Source organism: Geotrypetes seraphini, chromosome 4 (genome assembly GCF_902459505.1).
Source record: "Geotrypetes seraphini chromosome 4, aGeoSer1.1, whole genome shotgun sequence".
NCBI classification, from domain to species: domain Eukaryota; kingdom Metazoa; phylum Chordata; class Amphibia; order Gymnophiona; family Dermophiidae; genus Geotrypetes; species Geotrypetes seraphini.
The window spans coordinates 65,409,761-65,423,210 of NC_047087.1; the positions used below are offsets into that span (position 1 = coordinate 65,409,761).

The 13,450-nt window shown below is 41.8% G+C and overlaps 1 protein-coding gene across 1 annotated transcript; it reads left to right on the plus strand.

The window, feature by feature from the left end:
* Window positions 1-510: 510 nt before the first annotated feature.
* Window positions 511-2,178, plus strand: LOC117358745 (claudin-8-like). Its single transcript, XM_033940333.1, has one exon. It carries the CDS (start codon window positions 758-760, stop codon window positions 1,430-1,432), a length of 675 nt encoding a protein of 224 aa, XP_033796224.1. The 5' UTR covers window positions 511-757; the 3' UTR covers window positions 1,433-2,178.
* Window positions 2,179-13,450: the final 11,272 nt, after the last annotated feature.

Here is a 13,450-nt window from a genome sequence, read left to right on the forward strand (position 1 = left end):
CTTCGCTTAAAGTATGTAAGCAGAAAAAAAAAACCCAGCTGCTGTGCAGCCTTCTGACAATTGTTATTGCATTAAATTTCTTGCATATGGAAACAGTCTAAATCCAGAGTACAATATGACAGTGTCTCACTATCGGAATAAATTGAGCTACACATTTTCTTAAGAATGTGATTTACCAGACAGGAGACCTGTCAGTCACTGAGTTAATGATGTTCCCTTCTCATGTTTCCCCTGTGAGATGGTTAAAGAGATCTTTAAAGTTGATAGTATCTTATTCACTTGAATAACCAAGGGCTTATTAACACAGTGAAAGCTTAGCCATCTGCTAGGTCCCTAAAGACAAGCAAGTTTGCTGGAAAATTCTTCAATATACCCTTATGGGGAAAAAAAATGGTTTATTTTAAAACTTGAGCCAAAGTAAATTTCTGCTTAGTTTCATTCAAATAAATTAAATATTTTATACTGGCTTAGACACACCTTTGTCCAGCAGCACTTTATAGAGCAAGAAAGTTGTTAGACCTGATCTGTGTGTTCACTTGTTCTTGTCATCAGCGGCATTTGAATTTTATACACAGCCAAGAAGAAGTAATTCCAACTAGTCTGTGCTGGGTTTCATTTAGCTAGAAGGAACAAACATAAGAGAACGTCTCTATTAGCAGTTGGTAGTGGGAAAACCTTTGCAGCTTCTGAAGAAACCCACCTCAATCTCTTGTCCTTAGTTTGCATTCAGGTGTTTCTGCCTAAGAAGCAAAGCAATATGGTGGCTGGAATATCAGAAATCATTGGGATGGTACTGGGAGGAATCGGTCTGGTTGGAACTTGTACAGTAACAGGCATGCCTCAATGGAGAGTGACAGCCTTCATAGAAAACAACATTGTGGTTTTTGAAGCATTCTGGGAAGGACTGTGGATGGAGTGTGTCAGACAAGCCAATATCAGAATGCAGTGCAAGGTCTACGATTCCCTCCTGGCGCTCAATCAAGACCTACAAGCTAGCAGAGCTTTTATGTGTGTTGCAGTGGCATTGTCCGTTATCGCATTTATGGTGGCCTTCGTTGGCTTGAAGTGCACTCGATGCAGCGAGGATAACGAGCAAGCTAAAGGCTTCATCTTGCTGACATCTGGACTCATTTTCATCATTTCTGGAATTACCGTCCTCATCGCTGTATCGTGGACTGCCCATAACATCATCAGAGACTTCTACAATCCAATTGTCAATGTTGCACAGAAACGAGAGCTTGGTGATGCCCTGTACATAGGATGGGCAACCTCGTTGTGCCTTGTGGCTGCAGGAATCGTTCTATGCTGTTCTTTCCATCATAATGACACAAAGTATAAGTTCCCGCTACCTCCCAAGGCACCTTCTTATAACCTTCATCGGGGCTTAGGTGGAAAGTCATCAAGCCTTTACTCCAAAAGTCAGTATGTTTAGTTGTTCTTAACTCATTCACTTCTACTCTATTTGTCTTCCCCCCAGCTCGAGGTTGTACTCAAAAAAGATTCCAGCAGTGTCTGTTTGCTTATCAGGCAGTGAGCTGGGACAGGGAGTTACACTCTTTATTCACAAAGTCTTGTTCCTATTTACATTTTAGTAAACTACTAAAATCAATATTATTTGCAAATTTCTAGAGCACTAATACGATTTTATGACAAGTTTTGTAGATCACTGGAAATGCCAAGTTTTTATCTTTTTGTGAACCACATCGATCCGTAAGGTTTTGCGGTCTAGAAATGTAAATGTAATATACGGTAACTGTGAATTTCATTAAATTGTCATTTCAAAGTGTAAGCTCAAAGAAAAAAAAGATGATGTGTTTTTATAGCCTGTTAGTCAAAAGCAATCTTTATATTCAAAATCTCTTGAAAAAGTTTCTTGTATAAGGACGCATTTGAGACATAGATATCATTAATGCTTATGCTCTAATACCTAATTTTAATCAGATCTAATGTGTAGGTCACAATCTTCTTTATCTTCTCTTCTAGGCTTATCCATGCTTTCATGATTATTCTTTGTTACCCTCCAGATGTATTTTCCCTAAATGTTTCTTTATTTTCTTTAAAGATTGTAGTTCATCCCCCTCTCCTTTTGTATCGGTAATTATTTGTACGTATATACTGTATGTTTATTTGTATACAATTCTTTTATTTTTTTGTCTCCTATTTTTAAATTGTTATACGCATTGAAGTACTTGACATTGCATGCACAACAAATTTTTAATAAACTTGAAACTTGATATTTTAAAACGTAATCTGTTGGCTATGAATAGAGTTTCTGCTATAATGCTTTATAATGAGATCATTTTGTACTGACTTTATACAGTACGACTAGTGTTTCTTTATCACCTTTCTTGCAGCATATCATGTGGCACAGTGGTTAAAGCTACAGCCTCAGCATCTTGGGGTTGTGGGTTCAAACCCCTGCTGCTCCTTGTGACCCTGGGCAAGTCACTTAATCCTTCCATTGCCCCAGGTGCATTAATTAGATAGATTGTGAGCCTGCCAGGACAGACAGAGAAAAATGCTTGAGTACCTGACTAAATTCATGTAGGCCATTCTGAGATCCCCTGGGGAACAGTATAGAAAATTGAATAAATAAATATCAATTGGTTCATTACTAAAGAATTCATTGCTAAAAGTTTAAGATATGATATGAGTATCAAGTAGAAGATAATATGGATCTTGTTATACAGTTAAATAGCGAAATGATAATGGGGCTCATTTTCAAAAGAGAAAAACATCCCATAAATGGCACTTTTATGTATTATTGAAGACTGCTGGTTTTCTATAAAAGCCTACTTTTGCCTTATTCTCCCTGGGAAAAAAAATAAGTGCATGGATGAACAACACACATATTTTTTTTTAGCAAAAAAAGACATAGGTATTCTTGAGGGGAGGAAGTATTTACATCGGGGCTCAAGGATCTATCATACGAAGAGAGGCTGAACAAATTGCGGCTCTACTCTCTCTCGAGGAGCGTAGGGAGAGGGGAGACATGATTGAGACATTTAAATACATCACCGGACGTTTCGAGGTGGAAGAAGATATTTTCCTTCTCCAAGGACCCTCAGCCACAAGAGGGCATCCGCTTAAACTCAGGGGTGGGAAATTTCATGGTGACACCAGAAAGTATTTCTTCACCGAAAGAGTGGTTGATCATTGGAACACGCTTCCGACACAGGTAATCGAGGCCAACAGCGTGCCAGATTTTAAGGGTAAATGGGTTGCCCATGTGGGATCCCTAAGAGGGTGGAGTTAAAGATTGGTCATTAGGAGCGTGATCTCCAGGAGTGGGCAGACTTGATGGGCTGTGGCCCTTATCTGCCGTCATTTTTCTATGTTTCTATGTTTCTAATGGGTCAATTCAGAATGGTTTAAGTGGGCAAAAGAGGCTCTTGCCTGCTTAAGGGCCCCTTTTGCAAAGCCATTGTAGCGATGCTTCCGTAGTCCATAGCAATTGAATGGGCTTTGATGCATGTACTGCAGCAGCATTACTATTGTGGCTTTGTAAAAGGGGCCCTAAATAGGGTTACCAGATTTTACTATTGTAAAATACAGACCCGTGGTCCCACCCCCCCAGGCCCACCCTGTTCCATTCAGCTCCGCCCCATTCTGCCCAAGACATGCCCCACCCTCACCCCCCACCCAACCTGTTCTCGTACTTGCAGCTACATCAGGAGGGCATCTGCACATGCGCAAGTGTGATGCGATGATGTCACACACAAGTGCGCATGCGTGTGATGTCACCGCATTGCATCCGCGCACACGCATATGCCCTCACAATGTGGTCCCCAGCTGGAAGTTTTTCAAAACCCATACAAAGTGCCAGATTTGGAAAGCTGTCCGGACACCTGGACATGTCCTCTAAAAAGAGGATAGGTCTGAGTATATCCGGATGTCTGGTAACCCTAGCCCTAAATGATGCTAATATTCAGTGGCAACCAGGCAATATCACTGAATATTATCTCTGTCCCCTGCATCATGGTGTGGTTAGTGCCAGGGCAATCCATGGTAGAGCATGGGCAGAGCCAGACCTTAACTGGTATGCTCCTCCCCATGATCTATGTTGGTCGGGCAAGCCCCTTTTATCTGTACCCTTCTCTTCCACTGCCAACTCCAGACTCATAAGAACATAAGAAGTTGCCTCCGCTGGGTCAGACCAGAGGTCCATCGCGCCCAGCAGTCTGCTCCCGCGGCGGCCCATCAAGTCCATGACCTGTAAGGTGATCCCTGTCTAAACCCTTTAATCCCCCTTGTCCTTCTATCTATACCCTTTCATAGCCTATCTCTACCTCTATCTATATCCCTCAATCTCCGTATCCTTCAGGAATTTATCCAATCCTTCTTTGAAACCCTGTAGTGTACTCTGTCCTATCACAACCTCCGGAAGCGCTTTCCAGGTATCCACCACCCTCTGAGTGAAAAAGAATTTCCTAGCATTGGTTCTAAACCTGTCCCTTTTCAATTTCTCTGAGTGGCCCCTTGTTCTTGTGGTTCCCAATAGGCTGAAGAATCTGTCCCTCTCTACCTTCTCTATGCCTTTCATGATCTTGACAGTCTCTATTATGTCTCCTCTGAGTCTACGCTTTTCCAGGGAGAAGAGCCCCAGCCTTTCTAATCTGTCTGCGTATGAAAGGTTCTCCATACCTTTTATCAGTTTCGTCACTCTTCTCTGAACCTTCTCAAGTATCGCCATGTCCTTCTTGAGGTACGGTGACCAATATTGGACACAGTACTCCAGATACGGGCGCACCATCGCGCGATACTGCGGCATGATGACTTCCTTCGTCCTTGTTGTAATACCCTTCTTAATAATACCCAACATTCAGTTTGCTTTCTTTGAGGCTGCTGCACATTGTGCCGTTGATTTCATTGTTGTATCCACCAGCACACCAAGTCTTTTTCAAGGTTACTTTTCCCCAGCACTGATCCCCCCCATTTTGTAGCTGAACATCGGGTTCTTTTTCCCTATATGCACGACCTTGCATTTCTCTATATTAAAGTTCATTTGCCATTTATTTGCCCACTCTTCCAGTTGGTTTAGGTCCCTTTGTAGGTCTTCACATTCTTCCGCGGTTCTAACCCTGCTACAGAGTTTGGTGTCATCCGCAAATTTTATAACTTCACACTTCGTCCCCGTTTCCAGGTCTTTCTTGCAGCGCCGTATGCCTGGAACAGGCTACCTGAATCAATACGTCGTGCTTCCTACCTGGCAGCATTCAAATCTAAGCTAAAATCCCTTTTTTTTAAAAAATCTGTGTTCAACTCCTAACTCCCACTCACTGCTGTCGGATACCTATACCCACTGTATCAGTTCCTCTACCATAATCTCCCCAACCCACAAAATGTCCTGCCTAAATTAGATTGTAAGTTCTTCTGAGCAGGGACCATCTAATTAATGTATGTTAAAATGTACAGCGCTGCGTACGCCTTTCAGCACTTTAGAAATAATAAATAGTAGTAGTAGTCGTTGTTAGGTAAGCACATACAGTTAGGAAAGCAAAAAAAGCTGTCCTAACTAAATTCACAGAGCTAACTGGGCACTGAATATCGGCCAGTACTCGGTTTACTTTTGGATTACTACACTGAGCCGGATTTTAGTGCCGGAATTTGGAGGCAACCTTGCCTTGAATATCTGGACTTATTTCAGCCAACGGCTGTCAGCAGCTTAAAATCTACTGACTCCCACGGGCCTGATTATTACAATATTAAATCTAGGTGCATTATTTTCAAGGGGAAAATCACTGCAAATCTCCGTTGGTATGTTTTGCACAGGACGAGTTTCAAAGAAAAGTAAGCTCTTACATTCCCTTTGAAATGCGAAGAAATGCCCACAGGTAAAAAGTACTTGTGGACTTTGCATCGGTTATGAAATCTTCTCCCAAGCAAGCATAGGCCTCCACAGAGCAATTAAGGCTTGCTGGGGATTATCTTTCAGCGGTAAATAAGGAGACTGGTAGACAACATCAGCACAGAAGGCATAAGATAGAAACTTCATGGAGAATCTCAACACCGGAAAAAGAGCTCAAAGTCATTTACTGACAGCATGTGCTAATAATGCCTTGTAGGCGTACGGCCTGTTTTATGCAATGGGCCCAATAGTGGATGCTGATTTAACCTGGTAAACTGGCTTAGCTGAAAATTGCCCTCCACTGCCTGGCTAAAAGTATGAGTAGGTTTCTTTCACATGCACACTTTTTAGCCTGGGTAAGAAAAGCCACTTCTAGGGATGTATTTAAGAATGAAGGAGTACAACAATGTACACATATATGATTTTCAAATGTATGCATGCTATTATGACCTCCCTTTGCTGCCTATCTAAGTAAGTGCAAAGTGCATGGCTATTCTGAGCACCTAGCTTGGGGCTGCATATATTTGAGGGAAGCAATGTACTGTATATGCTTCCCTTTGAAAATTTGCTGTGATATATGTAAGCTAAAAGCACCCTTTTACACTGCAAACAAATGCAGTCCATTCCAAACTGAGCCTGCTGAGGGCCAGATGCAGAAAACAGCTCACCATGTGGTTTTCTGCACGATCGCTCATTCTCCAATCAGACCATGCAAATAAGCTAATTAATATTGTAATGCCAGTTGAGCGATTGATGCTCTAACATGGCTTTCTAATGCACAAAAAAAGTGATCGCTTTTAGCGAACCAAACAAAGCGACTGGTCAATACCAGATGTTTACCTGTCTAACTATAATTTAGCCCTTTTTTAATGGGCACAGATGCTAATATCTGCCCCATTAAAAAGAAAAAAATAGCACACACACACATACTAATGACAGCCCTCCCCAATGAACCAGCACTGGCAACCGACCAGTGGAAATAAGGGTGCATCTTATGGAGAAATACCCCATGTACCTCCCCCCCCCTCTCCCTCGTATCTTTTTAAAAAATCTGGCTGTCCAGCGCTGTAAGGCAGGAGCTTTCAACGTGCCTGACCTTCCCTCCAAGTTGACTGCCGAACTCTCGCGGCAGCATCAGAGGGGAGCACTTTTTAAAACCTTCCGTCCAGTGCAGTACAGCAGGAGCTTTCAGCGCTCCTGCCCTTCCCTCAGCCAACTCCAAAACTCTTGCGGCAGCGTCAGAGCGGAGCACAAGGCAGGCGTTAGCTTTTCACGTTCCTGCATGGTCCCACTCTGCTCCGTGAATAGACTCCATATGTTCCTGACTCTTTGACCCCTGATGCAGGCTTGGTGGAGCCAAAACACGGACCATGTCGGGTTACATCAGTGGTCTCAAACTCGTGGCCCGGTATGTTTACCATAATCACAAAAGTAAAATAAAACAGTTTCTTGATCATATGTCTCTTTAGCTATAAATTACAATATTATTATTAAGATTTAGCCAAAAGAAAAGATTTATAAACTATAAAGAGTTTTACCTCATGCAAAATTGTCATTTCATAAAGACATTGTTTTTTCTGAGGCCCTCCAAGTACCTACAAATCTGAGACCATTGTGTTAAATCAATGTGTATAAGTAAAGACTCCTTCCAATGAATAGTTAATACTGAGTTTCTTTCACTTCTCCGGTTGGAGCATTGTTGTGACTCCACTTTTTTGTCGTTCTGGTTACTGCATTCCCATTCACACTCCACTCCCCATGACACTAGTTCGACTAGCTCTCTCCAAAGCCCTCTGTCTGCAAAGCTCAGCCCCTCCTTCCTGTGATTAGGGAAGTCTTTCCTTAGCTGGATCCTACCATAGATTCTTCATTGGACCTGGGGTGGGGGGATTGGAGAGCTGTAGTGTCTAAACTCTGAAAAAATATCTGGACACTTCAGCCATCATTCTGGTTTCAGACAGTTAATTTGCATCATAGTAACATGGTTGTCCTGTTTGCCAAACACAGCAGTCAGAGCTTCACCTCTTCACTTTGCAGGTTACACTCCTTCTTGATCAAATATTAACATCACAAAGAAAGCACTTACCAATTTATAATGACAGCCACATATAGGGCATAATATTTATACAGTCCTGGAAGAGTGGTTTTATCATTTTGGTTGCAACATATCGTAGTAACATTAATTGTCAATACCTTATTAAACCAACAATCCAACAATTTTGCAAACTACAATTTTACTCGCTAGCAAAACTTCAGGTGTCTTCCATTCCCCTCTGTGATATACTCCTAACATACGATATGAATGTGATATAAATAAAGGAAGTGAGGAAGTTGAAGGATGAACAGAACATTTTAAGGATTTTCATCTCATGGATTGGTTGGATTGTGACTTTTTTGGTTTTTGTTTTTCGTGTGGGGATTTTTGAATGGTTAGGAACACTGAACACTGAGCACTTGATTGGACTTGAAGCAGAGGGTGGGGCTCCTTAACAGCAAAGTACATCAGCTGAGATAAGTACTCCTCTACTTATATCCTTATATAAATCTACATCTTTAGATTTTTGAAATCTTTAAAAATTATAGTGGTAGATAGGAAGGAGTGCTATGATGGATTTAAGCCAGAACTGGTAGAGTCCCGTGCTCTTTATGCCTTGAAGTTCTAAATGGCTTTCACTGAACACTATTACTGAATATTTATATTCTTAATATATATTTTATTAAAATATTAGATTTTCTCTTTTTCTAGGTGTGATATAAATATGTCTACGCGGTCTTGGTATTTTCAGGACACAGATCTTAGAAGTCTGCCTAGCACTGACCTTATTTACCAACTGCTGAAGTTCCAATTGAAGCCCATCCCATCTCATCTAGTTTTTGTTTTATTTGTATTTATAACCCTCTTTTCCCAACGCAGCTCACAAGTATAACGCTAGACTCACTAATGACCTTCCGCAGAGCAGTAAAGACCTTCCTCTTTCGCCAATCCAGCTATTAAAGACTGTTTCCTCAATAAACTTCTCCTAGTACTCTTCACTATGACCAGTCTGGTCTCTAGAATAAGCTCTGTTATTGTCTACTGTAACCTATTTGTTGTCATGACTAGTCTGTCTTCAAACGATTGTGAATGTCAACTTGTAACCCATTCTGAGCTTCTGGAAGAACGGGATTGAAATCGAAATAAATAAAACATACATAATAAAAGTACATAAAATACATACATATAAACAGTCACACAAATAAGCGACCAGCACTTACACCTAAACAGTACATCGGTCTTTCCATAATCAGGACACACACCATAGAGGTCTGTCCTGTTTCACATTATTTGGGTCACAGACTGTAGAAGTATGCCCTGCATGGCCTTATTTCTAGGGTTATCATATACTGTATTTTCTTTAAAAAAAAAAGAGAGAATGGATGGCCCCACAGCCTCACCCTGTTCTGCCCACGGCTTTGCTCCATTCCAACCCCAACCCCACACAAACTTTGTCTCTTCGAGGCCACGTCTGGAGGGTCTCTGTGCATGCATGGATGTAACATGATGATGTCATATGCATGCATGTAGTGTCATTGCATCTACATGTGTGCAAAGGCCCTCGAGACACAGCCCCGAGCGCAATGCTTTTCAAAACCCGGACAAACTGCCAGGTTTTGAAAACCCATAGGACTCCTGGACAATCTTCTGAAAAGAGGACATGTCCAGCTACATCCAGACATCTGGGAACCCTACTTATTTCCCTACTACTGGACTTCCCATCTAAGCACTGCTAAGTTTTGTTTTGATTCCATCTTTTTTTCATAAACGGATCCTTTGTGTTTATCCTTTACGTTTTTAGATTTCATAACTGATTTTGTCTTCACCAGCTTTCCAGGGAGGGCATTCCAGGCAACCACCACTCTCTCTGTGAAAAAGTGCTTCCCGATGATACTCCTAAGTCAACCTCCCTGTAACCTCAATTCATGTCCGCTAGTTCTACTGCTTTCCCAAGTATCTGTAGAATGCTGAAAAATCATTGGCAATCCTAGGCTCCTGAGTCCTCAGCACACTAGAGAGGGCTCCCCAAACTTTTGGATTCTAGGCGTGTGCTTAGTTTGCTTATGCTTTAAAATAGATACCAAGTTACACTATTCCAGGTTAAGATTTTAGACCAGTCCTGGCTGTCTGACCTCACCATCCTGGTGCCCTATTGGACCAGGTGCATAGCCAGACCTCAGATTTTGGAGGGCCTGGAGATCATTTCGATTATTTAATATGGCTCTTTTTTTCATTGTATTTTCTGTGTTGTCTGAAGAAATTTGAAAAGATGAAAGTGGGATGGGACAATAATTCCATGATCAGACCACAAACCAATAGATAATGTTCAAACTTTTTATTTCAATCCAAATGTGAACAATCCAAACCCAACACAGTACTGTGTTTTGGTGTGAAAAACATGCCTGCATCAGGGGTACTGGTGAAAGGTATCTTCTTGAAAAGGCAAAGGCATAAATACAAAGACTTAGCAAACACTTGCAAAGATTATTGACTTGCCAGAAACACAGTACTGTATTGGGTTTCAATTGTTCACATTTGGATTGAACACTATCCATTGGTCTGTGGCCTGATCATTGAATTATTGACACTGGAAGATCCATTGTCCTGTCCCACTTTCATCTTTTCGTCTTTGCCTTCGTGGGGCTGCTGCTCATTTGGACTCCTTGAGGCCCTTTGGGTCTGAACTGAAGAAGTTCTTCATTAACTGACTATTTATCTGAGTTTGTTTCCAGTAGTATTATTTTATTGTAATAGGGGCAGTAAGCAGTACTTTCCCTGGGCTGCTGATGCACTGGCCACTCCCCCCCCCCTCACATGCTTGGGGTATGAAGGGAGGCTTGGTCTCCTGCTCCTGTGCTGAGTTATCACTTTAATTCTGCTCTGCCAGCCATGGGTCCTTCTTCCTGCCACGCCCCACCTATATGGAAACAGGAAATGCCTTCATAGGAGATGGAATATGGCAGGAAGGACCCATGGCCAGAAGAGCAAAATTAAAGTAATAACCCAGCACAGGAGCAGGAGACCAAGCCAACCTTCTGCCTGCCACTTAAAGCCTCCCTTGTCTCTCAATTGCTACAGTGGCAGGCCAAGGACCTGGAAGGGTTGGAAGGAAAGGAAAAAAACTGGCATCACTGAAAATATGTTTATCTATTGACCCTGCCTCCCCTTCTGAGGGCCTGCCTTCATCAGCTTTTTTAATTTAAGTCACTGAAATATCCAACTGCATGGCTGGACAGGAACACAAGCCAAAACTGCATGGAACAATCCCAGAGGCAAAACAGAAGCAGCCAAGAAACTGGAACTGCTGAAATTATCAGAAATACAAGACACATCTAGAGATGGGCTGACTGCTGTCAGATTCTTGGAGGACAAGTGTGTTCTAATCCAGCAGTCACTGCCTCAAGGCTGGCTTAAACCTAGCAGTTATTAAAAATAAGAGAAAAAAACAACAGAAATGTAATTGGGCTTTTTTCCTGCCTTGCGAGTTGTTAATATTATGACTGCACATCCCTAACAATAATCAAAACTAAAACTCTGTTTTGGTGTGGGCCTTATTGATTACCCAGTCTCCACTAACAATGGAAATCTGCCTCCAGGCTCTTGTCTTAGGAGAAAGACAAAAGTAAGGCATTTTTTCCCTCCAAAACACTGCCATATAACTCGTATAACCTTTGGAACTTCCCTCCTCCCCTGGTTTCTGTTTACAGGGGATCTACTGTAGGTAGAAACCTCTGTGGCATTTGTACTTCTGTACAGCTCAGAACTCAAACTAATCCTCTCTTGGCAGGACATCCAGTGACCGCTGGGTCAAAAAATAAAGACTATCAATTAAAGTGTTCTTTTTTTTTTAGATTATCCATATTCAGGGTTAGGTTTTAGCAGGTACGCCACTAAGGGCTCCTTTTACTAAGCCTCCTTAGGGGATTAACGCGCGGAATAGCATGCGCTAAATTGCCCATCGCTCTAGACGCTAACACCAGCACTGAGCTGGCGTTAGTTCTAGCCGCGTAGCGTGGGTTTAGCGTGCGCTGAAATGCTGCATGCGCTAAAAACGCTAACGCAGCTTAGTAAAAGGAGCCCTAAGTGAGCGCAAGACAAGGAGATGATGCTGCCAATCAGAAGTTACATTGTTCACTTGCTCAAACGCTAAAATTAAACAGAAAGTGGAGAAAAGACAAAGATGACGTGGGCATATGTGAAACATAGAAACATGATGGCAGATAAAAGCCAAATGGCCCATCTAGTGGGAGCCCTTCTAGTCATTCATTTGGCTTGGAGCATCGCTAGAAACATTTTTATCGTTTTAAAAACATACAGCAATTGAGTGGCAGGACATCGTAAGCTGTTCGTTTTCTAATTAACTGATTCATGCACAGACGAGAGAAATCACATGGCCTTTGTCAACTGCATCTCATCAGGCACCTGAGTTTGTTTCTAATGAATTGTTATGATGTCACAGTCAGGATGTTTTACAGATTTGTTGCAAGAAGCTGAGTATGTATTTATGTACGGTTAGATATCCATATGTTGCCAGCTATTTTATTCATGCAGTTTAATGATGATTAATTGTAAGTTAATGACACTTCCTAAGTTCACTGACATTCTCCCTGAAGGTGTAAAAGGCAGGTCGATATTCAAAAGCATGTTTTGCAGTCAGCATTGAATGTTAACCACCTATGTGCTTTAAAACGAAATCAGTGCTAGCTAATAGATATATTTTGGACATTCAACTCAATATTTGACAAAAAATTATTCATATAAAACTAGGAGGGGCCAGTATAAAATTGAGATAGGTCCAAAATCTATCTGGCTAGCAGTGATATTCAGTTGCAATTCAGATAAATCAGTCGCGTTTTCAGGATTTCCCCAATGCATATGCATGAGATCCATGTGTATGCACTGCTTTCAATGCATATTCATTGGGGAAATCCTGAAAACCCGACTGGATTGCGGCCCTCAAGGAGGGACTTTGAGATCCCTGTTTTAGGGGGACCACACAGGCTGCTGTCCTAATTTGAATGAATAGGTCATTCGCGTGGCTTTTACAAAGCTGCGGTAGAGGTTTCTACCGTGGGCCGGCGAGGTAAATGCTCCGACGCTCATAGAATTCTTATGAGCATTGGAGCATTTACCTCACCAGCCCACGGTAGAAATCTCTACCGCAGCTTTGAAAAAGGAGCCCTTATTTAAGTTTTGGACAGCGTAATCGATGATTCTTTCTAAATGGGAAGGCGGTTCCATATCCAACATGCAGGTAAGTGGATAAATCACTTGCTTATCTTTATGCAGAGGCCATAGGTTTGAATATTGCCCCTAGAATGTTAGCAGATGTAGTTAGAATAAAATTCTGTACTACTGTGTTTATAGTGTAATTCCTCATCATAATAAATACATAAAACTGGGGAAAGGTCATTTTAAAACACATTTTCCAGAGTAAAGCAGTGCTTTACCCACTGAAATCTCCTTTTATAACACTGCAGTCTCATATGAGGGTAAAAGTGTACACAAGCCCTTTTAGCTCCCCCTTTGGAGAGGTTTTCTGGAGGGTCACTGAGATCACAGCAGTG